The sequence below is a fragment of the Epinephelus moara genome, chromosome 3 (genome assembly GCF_006386435.1).
Source record: "Epinephelus moara isolate mb chromosome 3, YSFRI_EMoa_1.0, whole genome shotgun sequence".
Classification (NCBI taxonomy): Eukaryota; Metazoa; Chordata; class Actinopteri; order Perciformes; family Serranidae; genus Epinephelus; species Epinephelus moara.
In genome coordinates this window covers 5996126-6012024 of record NC_065508.1, presented here as the reverse complement: position 1 = coordinate 6012024, position 15899 = coordinate 5996126, and the positions used below count along the sequence as shown (strand labels likewise).

The window sequence follows — 15899 nt, the reverse complement described above, 5'->3', positions numbered from 1 at the left end:
TTTCTTCAGTTTCTCCAGTAACTCTGCTAACATGGTGTTTTTCACCAGGTCAGGCCTCAGTGTGAAGCTCTGCCTGCACTGAGGGCAGCTGTGTGCTTTCTTCTTCTCATTCTCCTCATCCCAGCAGTCTTTAATACAGCTCATGCAGTAGCTGTGTCCACAGGGAATAGTCACCGGATCCTTCAGTAGATCCAGACAGATTGAACAGCTCAGTTTTTCTCGATCTAAAAACACTTGCTGCGCCATTTCTCCTCTAGACGACAGTGAATGTCAGTAAGTTTCACTTTCTATAAAGGCTCAGCTCATTTCCCTGATGTTTATTCACTGATCTGCAGTGTATTGGCTTTCAGCTCTTACATTTGATCACATGGTGTTTACACCCATCTTCTAACTGGCAGATCTGTGAAAGGGGAGGGAACAACTAATGTCTGAGCTGACTAGACTTTGAGCAGGAGGAGCCTGACTAGCCAGTAAATAACGTCTGGAAGGAGTCATAAAGGTGTGTGTCATTCCAGGAAGAGGAGCAGTTGGAGAGCTGTCTGCCTTTCTCCTAACTGTAAAATAAAAATGGAATATTTGCTCTGGAGACAAGTGTTCCCAACAGAATATACCATCACTACTACTACTACTTTATCATCCATTACTACTGGTATGTGGTACTAAGAAGTAAACATTGACACACAGTTAAGTTAATGGATATATCATATAACTAAAATGAACTATTTTTTAAAACTCTAAATTACATTTATTTTGCAGATGCTCAAAAGTCCAAATCCATTCAAACAGTTTTACATGCACGACTCTTTTATTCATTTTGTAGCGTTTCTTACATAATCAAGCCAATTTATATATTAACCAAATTTGATATTAAGTAGGACAAAAAAGTTATTTTTCACTTTACATTGTAAATGCAAGACTTTATGTAAGGTAGTGTATAAAACATGTTCACTAAATATAACTTTAGAATCAAGTTTTAAGAAACCACAGTTAGATCCCCAACTAGCACGTAGTGACTAAGTGATTTATTTTCGTCTCACCATCAGCAGCATTAAATCAACACATGTTGTCTGTAGATAGAAGTGGAGCTTATTTGATTGTCTTCGGTAATCTTCCTGTGTTTATTTATTTTATATTGTCTTAAAAAATATGTTGGAAAGAACTTAAGTTGGAAACAAATGATTTTAGTGATGCTCAAACAGTGAAAGGAAGAATACAGTCTTTTGTAAGTGCATTTAAAAAAAAGATGTTTGTGGGTGAAATATTGAAACATCAGCTATTCATTTATTTGTAGAAATTTTAACATTCACTTATTCTTTTCATAGTTGTCATGCACTCTTTCAAAAATGATTAGCAAAAGACTTTCACAAGGTTACATTCAAGTTCTTCATGTTCTTCCTAATGTGAGTTTGCAAAATCATGACTATGTTTCCTTTAAACTGTTACAATGTAAAGACACTTGCATTCCCTATTAATAAGATAATAAGCAAGCTAATTGTCAGAGGGTTATGTTTTTAAAATTTTACCAGTTTTCTGGTACTAGAACTTTTTTGCTGCATTTTAAAAAGAAATAAAAGGGTAATGTGATTGTATAACATCAGTACAACAGCAGCACAGTATGCAGCATAGACGGCAGTAGGCCGTGTAGACAAAAAATAAACATTACATTTTACAAATTGCAATAATGAAGACATGGTACAAGTAAAAGAAACTAAATAAATAAATTAAACTTTATATCACATTCATTCGGCATGCTCATAAACCCAAATCCAAATAGACTTAACCATACACAAAAAATAGATTTTATCAGACATTTTGCATATGCAGAATTTTCCAAGCACAGTACATAACGAAATACAACATACAAGCATATTAAGAATAACATATCAATAAAAGAGATAGTTTTAATCCCTATATATCCCTATATGTAGCATAAAAGATTTCTTTTTCATTTCACCATTTCATTGAATTGACACATCACAGTCTCACCCACTATGTTTGATCTCTGCACTGCAGACACACCTTAACATTTACCATACAGCAACACAGATCACTCACTCTTTAAACTCCTGTCTACTTGAGCTCACACAACTCAGCTGTGCTTCCAGCAGTATATGGAAGCCAAAATCCAGCATAGAGAGGCTGAGTGAACGTGGTCTGGACTCTGTGGAGGAGAGTCATGGTTTCAGAGACGCTGTAGTAAGACAGAGTACCTGCCCTGTGATCCAGATACACTCCTATTGTGGAGGACTGAGGGCCTGAGATGGAAGTAACAATGTTGTTATGCCTGAATTCATAACTATCACTGTTACATTCTAATGACCAGGATTTGTCATTATATCCAAATCCACATTCATACACAGTCCCTGTTCTGCTAATATCCTTGTATGCAACTGTTATGAAAACTCTCCCGCTCCACTTCACCTCCCAGTAACAACGTCCAGTCAGACCCTCTCTACTCAGGACCTGCCAACTTTCAAGAAATCTAACCGAATCAAACTTGCGTCCTGCTGTTAATGTTGCTTTTCTGTTACTGTCACTCAGTGACAAAAGTGTGTGTGCTGTATTTGGATCCAGTGTGATTTGATGTGAATATTTCATAAATTCAGCTCTGGTTCTGGGCTCTGCTTGAGGCAGTAAAACATCCTCTTCAGTCACTGCCAGTGAGATCTTTGTCCACTCCTCACTCAGAACAGCCTGCAGTTTATCTCTGGCCTTTGACACCGCTGCTGTCACATCCTTAAAAGAGCGCAGAGACTTAACCATGCTGGGTAAGTCTTTAGACTTTCTCAGACGTGACAGTGAGGGGTAGTTGTTTAGGAAATGCAGGTGATCCTCTGTGCGTGAGAGCTTCTCCAGCTCAGTGTCTTTCCTCTGCAGCTCAGTGATCTCCTGCTGCAGCTTCTCCTCAAGTTTTTTAGCTCGACTCACTTGAGTTTTCTGCTGGGATCTGATCTGCTGCTTCACCTCAGAGCTCCTTTTCTCAATGAGACGGATCAAATCAGTGAAGATCTTCTCACTGTCCTTCACAGCTTCATCAGCAGAGAGATTGATAGCCTCCACCCTCTGCTGAAGCACCTTGACATCTTTTTCTCTGTCCTGGACTCTCTGTTGGATTCTTTGGCGACTCACCCCGAGCTCCGTCTGCCTCTCAGCCCTCTCTGCTGCAGCTGAGACTGTGTCATGGCCTTTATGATCATCCATGAGGCAGAGATAACAGATACACTGCTGATCAGTGCGGCAGAAGATCTTCATCACCTCGTCGTGGTGAGAGCAGATGTTCTCCTCCAGCTCTGAAGTGGCTTCAACCAGCTTGTGTTTCTTTAACGGAGCTACATTGTAGTGAGGCTGCAGGTGTTGCTCACAGTAAGAGGCCATACACACCAGACAGGACTTGAAGGCTTTTACCTTTATCCCAGAGCAGAAATCACAGGCCACGTCTTCAGGTCCTGCAAAGGACTGATCAGGTGAAACAGCATGAAGTCCAACTTTCTTCAGTTTCTCCACTAACTCTGCTAACATGGTGTTTTTCACCAGGTCAGGCCTCAGTGTGAAGCTCTGCCTGCACTGAGGGCAGCTGTGTGCTTTCTTCTTCTCATTCTCCTCATCCCAGCAGTCTTTAATACAGCTCATGCAGTAGCTGTGTCCACAGGGAATAGTCACCGGATCCTTCAGTAGATCCAGACAGATTGAACAGCTCAGGTTTTCTCGATCTAAAAACACTTGCTGCGCCATTTCTCCTCTAGACGACAGTGAATGTCAGTAAGTTTCACTTTCTATAAAGGCTCAGCTCATTTCCCTGATGTTTATTCACTGATCTGCAGTGTATTGGCTTTCAGCTCTTACATTTGATCACATGGTGTTTACACCCATCTTCTAACTGGCAGATCTGTGAAAGGGGAGGGAACAACTAATGTCTGAGCTGACTAGACTTTGAGCAGGAGGAGCCTGACTAGCCAGTAAATAACGTCTGGAAGGAGTCATAAAGGTGTGTGTCATTCCAGGAAGAGGAGCAGTTGGAGAGCTGTCTGCCTTTCTCCTAACTGTAAAATAAAAATGGAATATTTGCTCTGGAGACAAGTGTTCCCAACAGAATATACCATCACTACTACTACTACTTTATCATCCATTACTACTGGTATGTGGTACTAAGAAGTAAACATTGACACACAGTTAAGTTAATGGATATATCATATAACTAAAATGAACTATTTTTTAAAACTCTAAATTACATTTATTTTGCAGATGCTCAAAAGTCCAAATCCATTCAAACAGTTTTACATGCACGACTCTTTTATTCATTTTGTAGCGTTTCTTACATAATCAAGCCAATTTATATATTAACCAAATTTGATATTAAGTAGGACAAAAAAGTTATTTTTCACTTTACATTGTAAATGCAAGACTTTATGTAAGGTAGTGTATAAAACATGTTCACTAAATATAACTTTAGAATCAAGTTTTAAGAAACCACAGTTAGATCCCCAACTAGCACGTAGTGACTAAGTGATTTATTTTCGTCTCACCATCAGCAGCATTAAATCAACACATGTTGTCTGTAGATAGAAGTGGAGCTTATTTGATTGTCTTCGGTAATCTTCCTGTGTTTATTTATTTTATATTGTCTTAAAAAATATGTTGGAAAGAACTTAAGTTGGAAACAAATGATTTTAGTGATGCTCAAACAGTGAAAGGAAGAATACAGTCTTTTGTAAGTGCATTTAAAAAAAAGATGTTTGTGGGTGAAATATTGAAACATCATCTATTCATTTATTTGTAGAAATTTTAACATTCACTTATTCTTTTCATAGTTGTCATGCACTCTTTCAAAAATGATTAGCAAAAGACTTTCACAAGGTTACATTCAAGTTCTTCATGTTCTTCCTAATGTGAGTTTGCAAAATCATGACTATGTTTCCTTTAAACTGTTACAATGTAAAGACACTTGCATTCCCTATTAATAAGATAATAAGCAAGCTAATTGTCAGAGGGTTATGTTTTTAAAATTTTACCAGTTTTCTGGTACTAGAACTTTTTTGCTGCATTTTAAAAAGAAATAAAAGGGTAATGTGATTGTATAACATCAGTACAACAGCAGCACAGTATGCAGCATAGACGGCAGTAGGCCGTGTAGACAAAAAATAAACATTACATTTTACAAATTGCAATAATGAAGACATGGTACAAGTAAAAGAAACTAAATAAATAAATTAAACTTTATATCACATTCATTCGGCATGCTCATAAACCCAAATCCAAATAGACTTAACCATACACAAAAAATAGATTTTATCAGACATTTTGCATATGCAGAATTTTCCAAGCACAGTACATAACGAAATACAACATACAAGCATATTAAGAATAACATATCAATAAAAGAGATAGTTTTAATCCCTATATATCCCTATATGTAGCATAAAAGATTTCTTTTTCATTTCACCATTTCATTGAATTGACACATCACAGTCTCACCCACTATGTTTGATCTCTGCACTGCAGACACACCTTAACATTTACCATACAGCAACACAGATCACTCACTCTTTAAACTCCTGTCTACTTGAGCTCACACAACTCAGCTGTGCTTCCAGCAGTATATGGAAGCCAAAATCCAGCATAGAGAGGCTGAGTGAACGTGGTCTGGACTCTGTGGAGGAGAGTCATGGTTTCAGAGACGCTGTAGTAAGACAGAGTACCTGCCCTGTGATCCAGATACACTCCTATTGTGGAGGACTGAGGGCCTGAGATGGAAGTAACAATGTTGTTATGTCTGAATTTATAACTATCACTGTTACATTCTAATGACCAGGATTTGTCATTATATCCAAATCCACATTCATCTTTGGTCCCTGTTCTGCCAATGTCCCTGTATGCAATTGCAATAGAAACGTCCCCACTCCACTTCACCTCCCAGTAACAACGTCCAGTCAGACCCTCTCTACTCAGGATCTGCCACCATTTAACAAATCTGTCTGGGTGATCTGAATATATCTGGTCTATTGCCATCAATGTTGCTTTTCTGTTTCTGTCACTCAACGACAAACGCCTGTGTGCTGTATCTGGATCCAGTGTGATTTGATGTGAACATCTCATAAATTCAGCTCTGGTTCTGGGCTCTGCTTGAGGCAGTGAAACATCCACTTCAGTCACTGCCAGTGAGATCTTTGTCCACTCCTCACTCAGAACAGCCTGCAGTTTATCTCTGGCCTTTGACACCGCTGCTGTCACATCCTTAAAAGAGCACAGAGGACAGATATCAATGCTGGGTAAGTCTTCAGACTCACTCAGACGTGACAGTGAGGGGTAGTTGTTCAGGAAATGCAGGTGATCCTCTGTGCGTGAGAGCTTCTCCAGCTCAGTGTCTTTCCTCTGCAGCTCAGTGATCTCCTGCTGCAGCTTCTCCTCGAGCTCTTTAGCTCGACTCACTTGAGTTTTCTGCTGGGATCTGATCTGCTGCTTCACCTCAGAGCACCTTTTCTCAATGAGACGGATCAAATCAGTGAAGATCTTCTCACTGTCCCTCACAGCTTCATCAGCAGAGAGATTGATAGCCTCCACCCTCTGCTGAAGCACCTTGACATCTTTTTCTCTGTCCTGGACTCTCTGTTGGATTCTTTGGCGACTCACCCCGAGCTCCGTCTGCCTCTCAGCCCTCTCTGCTGCAGCTGAGACTGTGTCATGGCCTTTATGATCATCCATGAGGCAGAGATAACAGATACACTGCTGATCAGTGCGGCAGAAGATCTTCATCACCTCGTCGTGGTGAGAGCAGATGTTCTCCTCCAGCTCTGAAGTGGCTTCAACCAGCTTGTGTTTCTTTAACGGAGCTACATTGTAGTGAGGCTGCAGGTGTTGCTCACAGTAAGAGGCCATACACACCAGACAGGACTTGAAGGCTTTTACCTTTATCCCAGAGCAGAAATCACAGGCCACGTCTTCAGGTCCTGCAAAGGACTGATCAGGTGAAACAGCATGAAGTCCAACTTTCTTCAGTTTCTCCACTAACTCTGCTAACATGGTGTTTTTCACCAGGTCAGGCCTCAGTGTGAAGCTCTGCCTGCACTGAGGGCAGCTGTGTGCTTTCTTCTTCTCATTCTCCTCATCCCAGCAGTCTTTAATACAGCTCATGCAGTAGCTGTGTCCACAGGGAATAGTCACCGGATCCTTCAGTAGATCCAGACAGATTGAACAGCTCAGGTTTTCTCGATCTAAAAACACTTGCTGCGCCATTTCTCCTCTAGACGACAGTGAATGTCAGTAAGTTTCACTTTCTATAAAGGCTCAGCTCATTTCCCTGATGTTTATTCACTGATCTGCAGTGTATTGGCTTTCAGCTCTTACATTTGATCACATGGTGTTTACACCCATCTTCTAACTGGCAGATCTGTGAAAGGGGAGGGAACAACTAATGTCTGAGCTGACTAGACTTTGAGCAGGAGGAGCCTGACTAGCCAGTAAATAACGTCTGGAAGGAGTCATAAAGGTGTGTGTCATTCCAGGAAGAGGAGCAGTTGGAGAGCTGTCTGCCTTTCTCCTAACTGTAAAATAAAAATGGAATATTTGCTCTGGAGACAAGTGTTCCCAACAGAATATACCATCACTACTACTACTACTTTATCATCCATTACTACTGGTATGTGGTACTAAGAAGTAAACATTGACACACAGTTAAGTTAATGGATATATCATATAACTAAAATGAACTATTTTTTAAAACTCTAAATTACATTTATTTTGCAGATGCTCAAAAGTCCAAATCCATTCAAACAGTTTTACATGCACGACTCTTTTATTCATTTTGTAGCGTTTCTTACATAATCAAGCCAATTTATATATTAACCAAATTTGATATTAAGTAGGACAAAAAAGTTATTTTTCACTTTACATTGTAAATGCAAGACTTTATGTAAGGTAGTGTATAAAACATGTTCACTAAATATAACTTTAGAATCAAGTTTTAAGAAACCACAGTTAGATCCCCAACTAGCACGTAGTGACTAAGTGATTTATTTTCGTCTCACCATCAGCAGCATTAAATCAACACATGTTGTCTGTAGATAGAAGTGGAGCTTATTTGATTGTCTTCGGTAATCTTCCTGTGTTTATTTATTTTATATTGTCTTAAAAAATATGTTGGAAAGAACTTAAGTTGGAAACAAATGATTTTAGTGATGCTCAAACAGTGAAAGGAAGAATACAGTCTTTTGTAAGTGCATTTAAAAAAAAGATGTTTGTGGGTGAAATATTGAAACATCATCTATTCATTTATTTGTAGAAATTTTAACATTCACTTATTCTTTTCATAGTTGTCATGCACTCTTTCAAAAATGATTAGCAAAAGACTTTCACAAGGTTACATTCAAGTTCTTCATGTTCTTCCTAATGTGAGTTTGCAAAATCATGACTATGTTTCCTTTAAACTGTTACAATGTAAAGACACTTGCATTCCCTATTAATAAGATAATAAGCAAGCTAATTGTCAGAGGGTTATGTTTTTAAAATTTTACCAGTTTTCTGGTACTAGAACTTTTTTGCTGCATTTTAAAAAGAAATAAAAGGGTAATGTGATTGTATAACATCAGTACAACAGCAGCACAGTATGCAGCATAGACGGCAGTAGGCCGTGTAGACAAAAAATAAACATTACATTTTACAAATTGCAATAATGAAGACATGGTACAAGTAAAAGAAACTAAATAAATAAATTAAACTTTATATCACATTCATTCGGCATGCTCATAAACCCAAATCCAAATAGACTTAACCATACACAAAAAATAGATTTTATCAGACATTTTGCATATGCAGAATTTTCCAAGCACAGTACATAACGAAATACAACATACAAGCATATTAAGAATAACATATCAATAAAAGAGATAGTTTTAATCCCTATATATCCCTATATGTAGCATAAAAGATTTCTTTTTCATTTCACCATTTCATTGAATTGACACATCACAGTCTCACCCACTATGTTTGATCTCTGCACTGCAGACACACCTTAACATTTACCATACAGCAACACAGATCACTCACTCTTTAAACTCCTGTCTACTTGAGCTCACACAACTCAGCTGTGCTTCCAGCAGTATATGGAAGCCAAAATCCAGCATAGAGAGGCTGAGTGAACGTGGTCTGGACTCTGTGGAGGAGAGTCATGGTTTCAGAGACGCTGTAGTAAGACAGAGTACCTGCCCTGTGATCCAGATACACTCCTATTGTGGAGGACTGAGGGCCTGAGATGGAAGTAACAATGTTGTTATGTCTGAATTTATAACTATCACTGTTACATTCTAATGACCAGGATTTGTCATTATATCCAAATCCACATTCATCTTTGGTCCCTGTTCTGCCAATGTCCCTGTATGCAATTGCAATAGAAACGTCCCCACTCCACTTCACCTCCCAGTAACAACGTCCAGTCAGACCCTCTCTACTCAGGATCTGCCACCATTTAACAAATCTGTCTGGGTGATCTGAATATATCTGGTCTATTGCCATCAATGTTGCTTTTCTGTTTCTGTCACTCAACGACAAACGCCTGTGTGCTGTATCTGGATCCAGTGTGATTTGATGTGAACATCTCATAAATTCAGCTCTGGTTCTGGGCTCTGCTTGAGGCAGTGAAACATCCACTTCAGTCACTGCCAGTGAGATCTTTGTCCACTCCTCACTCAGAACAGCCTGCAGTTTATCTCTGGCCTTTGACACCGCTGCTGTCACATCCTTAAAAGAGCACAGAGGACAGATATCAATGCTGGGTAAGTCTTCAGACTCACTCAGACGTGACAGTGAGGGGTAGTTGTTCAGGAAATGCAGGTGATCCTCTGTGCGTGAGAGCTTCTCCAGCTCAGTGTCTTTCCTCTGCAGCTCAGTGATCTCCTGCTGCAGCTTCTCCTCGAGCTCTTTAGCTCGACTCACTTGAGTTTTCTGCTGGGATCTGATCTGCTGCTTCACCTCAGAGCACCTTTTCTCAATGAGACGGATCAAATCAGTGAAGATCTTCTCACTGTCCCTCACAGCTTCATCAGCAGAGAGATTGATAGCCTCCACCCTCTGCTGAAGCACCTTGACATCTTTTTCTCTGTCCTGGACTCTCTGTTGGATTCTTTGGCGACTCACCCCGAGCTCCGTCTGCCTCTCAGCCCTCTCTGCTGCAGCTGAGACTGTGTCATGGCCTTTATGATCATCCATGAGGCAGAGATAACAGATACACTGCTGATCAGTGCGGCAGAAGATCTTCATCACCTCGTCGTGGTGAGAGCAGATGTTCTCCTCCAGCTCTGAAGTGGCTTCAACCAGCTTGTGTTTCTTTAACGGAGCTACATTGTAGTGAGGCTGCAGGTGTTGCTCACAGTAAGAGGCCATACACACCAGACAGGACTTGAAGGCTTTTACCTTTATCCCAGAGCAGAAATCACAGGCCACGTCTTCAGGTCCTGCAAAGGACTGATCAGGTGAAACAGCGAGAAGTCCAACTTTCTTCTGTTCCTCCACCAACTCTGCTAACAGGGTACTTTTCATCAGGCCAGGCCTCGGTGTGAAGCTCTGCCTGCACTGAGGGCAGCTGTATATTTCATTCTCCCCATTCTCCTCATCCCAGCAGTCTTTAATACAGCTCATGCAGTAGCTGTGTCCACAGGGAATAGTCACTGGATCCTTCAGAAGATCCAGACAGATTGAACAGCTCAGTTTTTCTCGATCCAGCTGAAACACCTGCTGCGCCATTTCTCCTCTAGACGACAGTGAATGTCAGTAAGTTTCACTCTCTGTTTCCAGATAAAGAATGTCAGTAAGTTTCACTCTCTGTTTCCAGATAAAAGCTCAGCTCATTTCCTTGATGTTTATTCACTGATCTGCAGTGTATTGGCTTTCAGCTCTTACATTTGATCACATGGTGTTTACACCCATCTTCAAACTGGCAGATCTGTGAAAGGGGAGGGAACAACTAATGTCTGAGCTGAATGACTCTGAGCAGGTGAAGCATCCCTTATCCAGTAAATAAAGTCTGGGCGGAGTCATAAAGGTGTGCATCATTCCAGGAAGAGGAGTGGTTTGAAAGGTGCAGTGTGTCTTTTGACCACAGCTTTTGTCTATCTTTTACATAACTATAGAATTAAAATAGAATATCCAATACTACCATGACTGCTACTAAAACTTCTGATAATTTAACAAACTTTAACTTTTGGGGAAATGAACAGCAGAAAGTTTAGGGATCTAAGGGTTCTATCAAGACTCATCTTTGTATTGTGTCCATGAATACAGAGTATGCCAACTCCAGACAGGACCAGGATGATATAAAGTAATAAATACTTTCATAAAACCGGCATTATACATATGTAAATAGAGATTCTGGTGACTAATCACAAAGAAATCAATGTAATTGGGGCGTCGGTGGCTTAGTGGTAGAGCAGGCGCCCCATATACAAGGCTGTTGCCGCAGCGGCCCGGGTTCGAGCCCAGCCTGTGGCCCTTTGCTGCATGTCATCCCCTCTCCCTCTGTCCCCCTTTCACACTTGGCTGTCCTATCCAATAAAGGCAAAAATGCCCAAAAACATATCTTTAAAAAAAACCTGAAATCAATATAATTTCACATATCAGTACTATTTCTGCCTGAAAATCAGCACAGGTGATTTGATGTTAATTAAATTAAATATCAATTACCCACATAAGGCAAGACAAGGCAAGCCAGCTTTATTTACACAGCATATTGCAAACACAGGGGCATTGAAAGAGCTTTACATAAGCAAATAAAAGCTTTAGAAATACATTTAAAAGCAATAAGCAATAAAAAGTCAATAACCAACTAAGAACTAGCAAGATATCATAAAATAAGATTTTTTTTTTTAAAATCTGATGAAATAAAATTAAAAATATAAAATTAAATAAGATCCAAATGGAATAGATCAGAAATAGGAAACCCAGCCTTCCTTACACCTTGTTCCAATAATTTTTCAATACAATACACCTTCTTTCAACTACTATTTTCCTGTGTAACCCTTCCTATCTGCCTGCTTGGTAGATGTAGCCAACAAATAAAGAGTGATAAAGAAAAAAATAAAGTCGGTTAATAGCATAGACTGTAAGGTCAATAGCCTACAGTGTACAATATTTCACTTGTTAAATCTGGATTTCCCTACTCCTGCTTCAGCATAAAGACAAGATAATCATATTTGAAGTTTTTATTTTCTGGCTGGAATAATAAAAGCACAATAAAAGACAACATAGCAATTATTTTCAACTCATTAGTTTTGCATTTGGTCCCTCCGGAAGTCGGAATAATGTCCGGAAGCAGAGTTCGGTGGTGTAACATTTATTTTCTTCCGCCACAGCTCGAAATATTCTTTCCTATGAACTGACCACCTCATATCTCAAGATGTCGTGATAACCGTTCATTATTGCATCTAGCTAAATTCACAAAAATATGACGGGGATTTTCAGTAAATGTCACATCTCGTTTGTTTTATTTTTTACGCTCTATTATTCTGACGTTTTTATATTTTCGGCCGCGACCGCCCAAGGTAAGAGACTGACAGTAGCTTGTTAGCTAAACAGTGCTAGCTCAACACTGCGACACGACGGTTAACGTTAACAGCTTGGTAACCGGTTAGCGTACTAACTGCTAATTGCTTTAAATGTCAGGAAGCTAGCTAGTCGTCTCGATGTCGTGTTCACGTATAAACCACATCGTTTTGACAGTTAGCTTAAACAATCGAGCCCTGTTCATTGCTCCAAAGTTGTGGGTGTTACCACAAGTCAGTAAGTTAGAGCTATTGTAACGCTAACATTACACTCATAATCAAACGTTTGTAAACACTATTCGTGTAGCATATTAGTTTAAACGGTAGCGATGCACTCACGTTAAATAATATGCACATTTTATTTAAAACATACTGGTAAAGAAGAGCAACAATTTGGGGAGTTTTATGACTTGATTTTATTGGAGAGATCTAGCTCGAGCTAATGTGACATTAGTTAGATCATATTAATATCACCTTTTACAAACATTTTACACAGAAAACTTAATGAAGATAGGCATTAATGCAAGGCTTCTGCATTAGACTGCATTACTCTTAGGTAGGTGTACATTTTATTAATGGTTAACTGAATATTCATAACTGGTTGACCTCTTCTCACCTGGTAATCAGACCAAGTTACCATTTAAATTAACCTCAGTTGAATTACTTCTCTTTGACTCACTGGACAAATTGGAGGTATGAGTTGTGGTGTAGAGATCTGGAACCAGGCCATACTTATTCAGTGCACCTCTTTTAGACTGACTCACTCACACAGCAGTTCACATGGGAGGTAACTGTCAGCTTATGGCAAAGAAAAAGAGGGCTGTAATTAGAAGTAAGAGATAATCTTCAGACAAACTGCCAAAAAGCTTAAAAGTCTTAAGCTGGAAGGACAGCCACGAGAGAAATGTCTTTTGTACTGAATTTGATCTTCATTATCTATAATTGACTTTTTTTCCAGAGAATGATGAGTCACTGGAGCTCATGCTGCCAGAGGATGCAGTGTCCGACTTGGAGAACAGCCCCAAGTTCGTGGAGTCAGAAGACCTGGACTCTCTGCCGAAGAGGCAGTTCAAGACAGCTGAGATCGCAGATGCTGTGATGGGAACCGAAGCCCCCATCGATCCATCTGACATCGAATCCCTATTCCCCAAAAATGTGAAAGACTTCCAGTCAGGCTTTTCCCCGCCTTGTGATGAGAACAGTGCCCAGTGCGGTTCACCTGCTGTGGATGCTAAAGGAGAGTCACAGGAGGACATGAGTGCCGAATCATCACAGCAGGTAACTTGCTGGGAGCACTGTAACATGAGTAGGAGTTGTAAATTGCAGCAAAGTGTATGAACACCTGGCTCCAGGGCAACCTTGGTAAAGATTCGCTGGTATCTCCACATTCTCTACCAATTCTTCTGATGATAAACAACAACTGGGTGTAATGAATGGCCAAATAGTTAAGAAATACATAGTTACTACGACATGTGAGCTTTTGGGACGTCAAACAGTGATTTCAAGATAGTAGAAAATACATATCCATTATGCAGTATTAACTGTATAAATAAAATGTTTGTCTCTTAACATCTGTTAATTTAATCAGGTAATCCTGCCCAAAAATGCATAAAATGTCAGAAGCTACAATCATGCAGAACATGTCTAAGCTTTGTCTGGGTTTAGATAAGAGCTGAAACAATTAGTTAATAATCAATTATTTGATCAACAGAGAATTTATCTACACTACCATATTGATAATTGATCAATTATTTAAGTAAGTTTTGAAGCAAAAACACTGATCATTATTTGGTTACAGCTTCTCCAGTGTGAAGACTAGCTGCTTTTCTTTGTCTTATATGATGGTAAACTGAATGTATTTGGGTCTTTGACTTCTGGTTGAGCAAAACAAGACATTTGAAGATGTCTCCTATTATCTGACATGTTATAAACCATACAGCTAATCAATAAATACAGAAAATGTTTGGTAGATAATTCAGTAATTGTATAATTGTCTCACTAGTTATGATTTCTAATTTTGATTTCACTTTGAATTTGCTTATTTTCAAGAAGCATGCCTCAGCTGACATCAGTCAAAATAAATAGTAATGAGTGCAGTAGTCGTAGCAGTAGTGCAAAAGGTGACTTCTCTTTTGATGTCTACCTCCAGATCACTCTTGACATAGTGCGTGCGGACATCACGCCAACTGAGGAGCAGAACACCACAGAGGCCGCCAAGACGTACAAGGTGAACTGTGATAAGAGGAACGTCACAGGAATGGACAATTTCACTGTGCAGGTCCTCAACGCTTCACAGGTAATCATGCTGCCCTCTGAGGCTCACTGGTTGAGGAGTACCATCAACACTGTTCACATCTGAACGCTTATATTGGTAGCCTAGCCTTTTTTTGTCTTTCATTTTAGCTTTTCTGCAGTATTTCCTCAATGCCACCACCACCTACTTTGTAAATGACATGATCTGACTGTGCTGATGATTCTCATAATCACAATCTGTTTCTGTTTGTCAAATAAAATGCGAGAGGAGAAGAATCCATCCCTCTGTCTCTTTGTTCTTGATTCTCTCAGGACCTGATGGAGTTCCTGAATGCTAACAGCACAGAGTGCTCTGTGGTCCTGTTCTTCACCGCCTGGTGCCAATTCTCAGCCAGCCTGGCACCTCACTTTAACGCCCTGCCCCGAGTCTTTCCCAGCATGCACTTCCTGGCACTGGATGCATCTCAGCACAGCAGGTGAATGGTCATGTTCTCTGGTGTTATTGTGTCTCATCCCTCCTTTTGTAAAATCCCACTTTAAAGGGGCATTAGGAGACTTGTGATTTTTATTATGTTTTTGTGGCCTGTGGCTCAGGTAATGTTACCCTGTATGTGCTAGAAATATAACTCAGTGTCATTAGCAACGGAAACTAGCTTATTAGATTAGGTATCCATTAAAAAGTGTAGAGATATTGAAAGTATGCATGTGTGTCGGTTAGACTTGCACCGATTACAATTTTTTGGAATTTGGAATTTGGACCATAAAATTTGCAATTTGCAATATTTTCTATCTTTGCTTTAATAGAACATTTTAACCAAGATACAACCAGCTTTTCAATAATCATCTCAAACAAACAAACAAAAACAGTGACACAGGTTAAGAAACATTTTCCTTTTTGCCCAAATATAACTTCAGGTACAGTATTAAAATAAATAAGTAAAAAGGCATACATAAATAAAAACATACAGTGGTGTGAAAAAGTGTTTGCCCCCTTCCTGATTTCTTACTTTTTTGCATGTTTTCCACACTTAAATGTTTCAGATCAAACAAATTTAAACATTAGTCAAAGATGACACAAGTAAACACAAAATGCAGTTTTTAAATGAAGGGTTTTATTAATGA

The 15899-nt window shown here is 39.5% G+C and overlaps 5 protein-coding genes across 9 annotated transcripts in view; 1 reads left to right on the top strand and 4 right to left on the bottom strand.

The window, feature by feature from the left end:
* The window catches only part of LOC126386527 (tripartite motif-containing protein 16-like), a 2846-nt gene extending 2600 nt beyond the window's left edge, over positions 1 to 246 (bottom strand). Inside the window, exon 1 of the mRNA XM_050038925.1 lies at positions 46 to 246. Within this exon, the coding sequence (XP_049894882.1) occupies positions 46 to 246 (201 nt within the window). The remainder of the gene's footprint in view (positions 1 to 45) is intronic.
* Positions 1 to 7274, bottom strand: part of LOC126388391 (tripartite motif-containing protein 16-like) — an 11713-nt gene extending 4439 nt beyond the window's left edge. The window contains exon 1 of one of the 2 annotated variants that reach the window (XM_050041514.1): positions 5957 to 7274. In XM_050041514.1, the coding sequence (XP_049897471.1) occupies positions 5957 to 7230 (1274 nt within the window). In that variant the 5' untranslated portion in view covers positions 7231 to 7274. Of the gene's footprint in view, positions 1 to 4798 lie in introns of those variants that run through there. The other variant, XM_050041513.1, reaches the window with a different exon arrangement.
* Positions 1 to 10746, bottom strand: part of LOC126388389 (tripartite motif-containing protein 16-like) — a 15185-nt gene extending 4439 nt beyond the window's left edge. Inside the window, exon 1 of one of the 2 annotated variants that reach the window (XM_050041512.1) lies at positions 9455 to 10746. In XM_050041512.1, coding sequence (XP_049897469.1) covers positions 9455 to 10731 — 1277 coding nt within the window. In that variant the 5' untranslated portion in view covers positions 10732 to 10746. Of the gene's footprint in view, positions 1 to 8292 lie in introns of those variants that run through there. The other variant, XM_050041511.1, reaches the window with a different exon arrangement.
* Positions 1296 to 3806, bottom strand: LOC126388393 (tripartite motif-containing protein 16-like). The gene has a single exon (XM_050041518.1). The coding sequence runs from the start codon at positions 3730 to 3732 to the stop codon at positions 2071 to 2073; it is 1662 nt and encodes a 553-aa protein (XP_049897475.1). The 5' UTR covers positions 3733 to 3806; the 3' UTR covers positions 1296 to 2070.
* A 1569-nt stretch (positions 10747 to 12315) lies between the features above and the next one.
* txndc15 (thioredoxin domain containing 15) overlaps positions 12316 to 15899 on the top strand; it is a 6175-nt gene continuing 2591 nt past the window's right edge. Inside the window, exons 1-4 of one of the 3 annotated variants that reach the window (XM_050040258.1) lie at positions 12316 to 12524; positions 13483 to 13802; positions 14674 to 14820; positions 15090 to 15253. In XM_050040258.1, the coding sequence (XP_049896215.1) occupies positions 12428 to 12524; positions 13483 to 13802; positions 14674 to 14820; positions 15090 to 15253 (728 nt within the window). In that variant the 5' untranslated portion in view covers positions 12316 to 12427. Of the gene's footprint in view, positions 12525 to 12568; positions 12763 to 13482; positions 13803 to 14673; positions 14821 to 15089; positions 15254 to 15899 lie in introns of those variants that run through there. The other 2 variants (XM_050040260.1, XM_050040259.1) reach the window with 2 other exon arrangements.

Coding starts and splice junctions, on each gene's coding strand:
- LOC126388393 (XM_050041518.1), bottom strand. CDS start 3,732: ATGGCGCAGCAAGTGTTTTTAGATCGAGAAAACCTGAGCTGTTCAATC.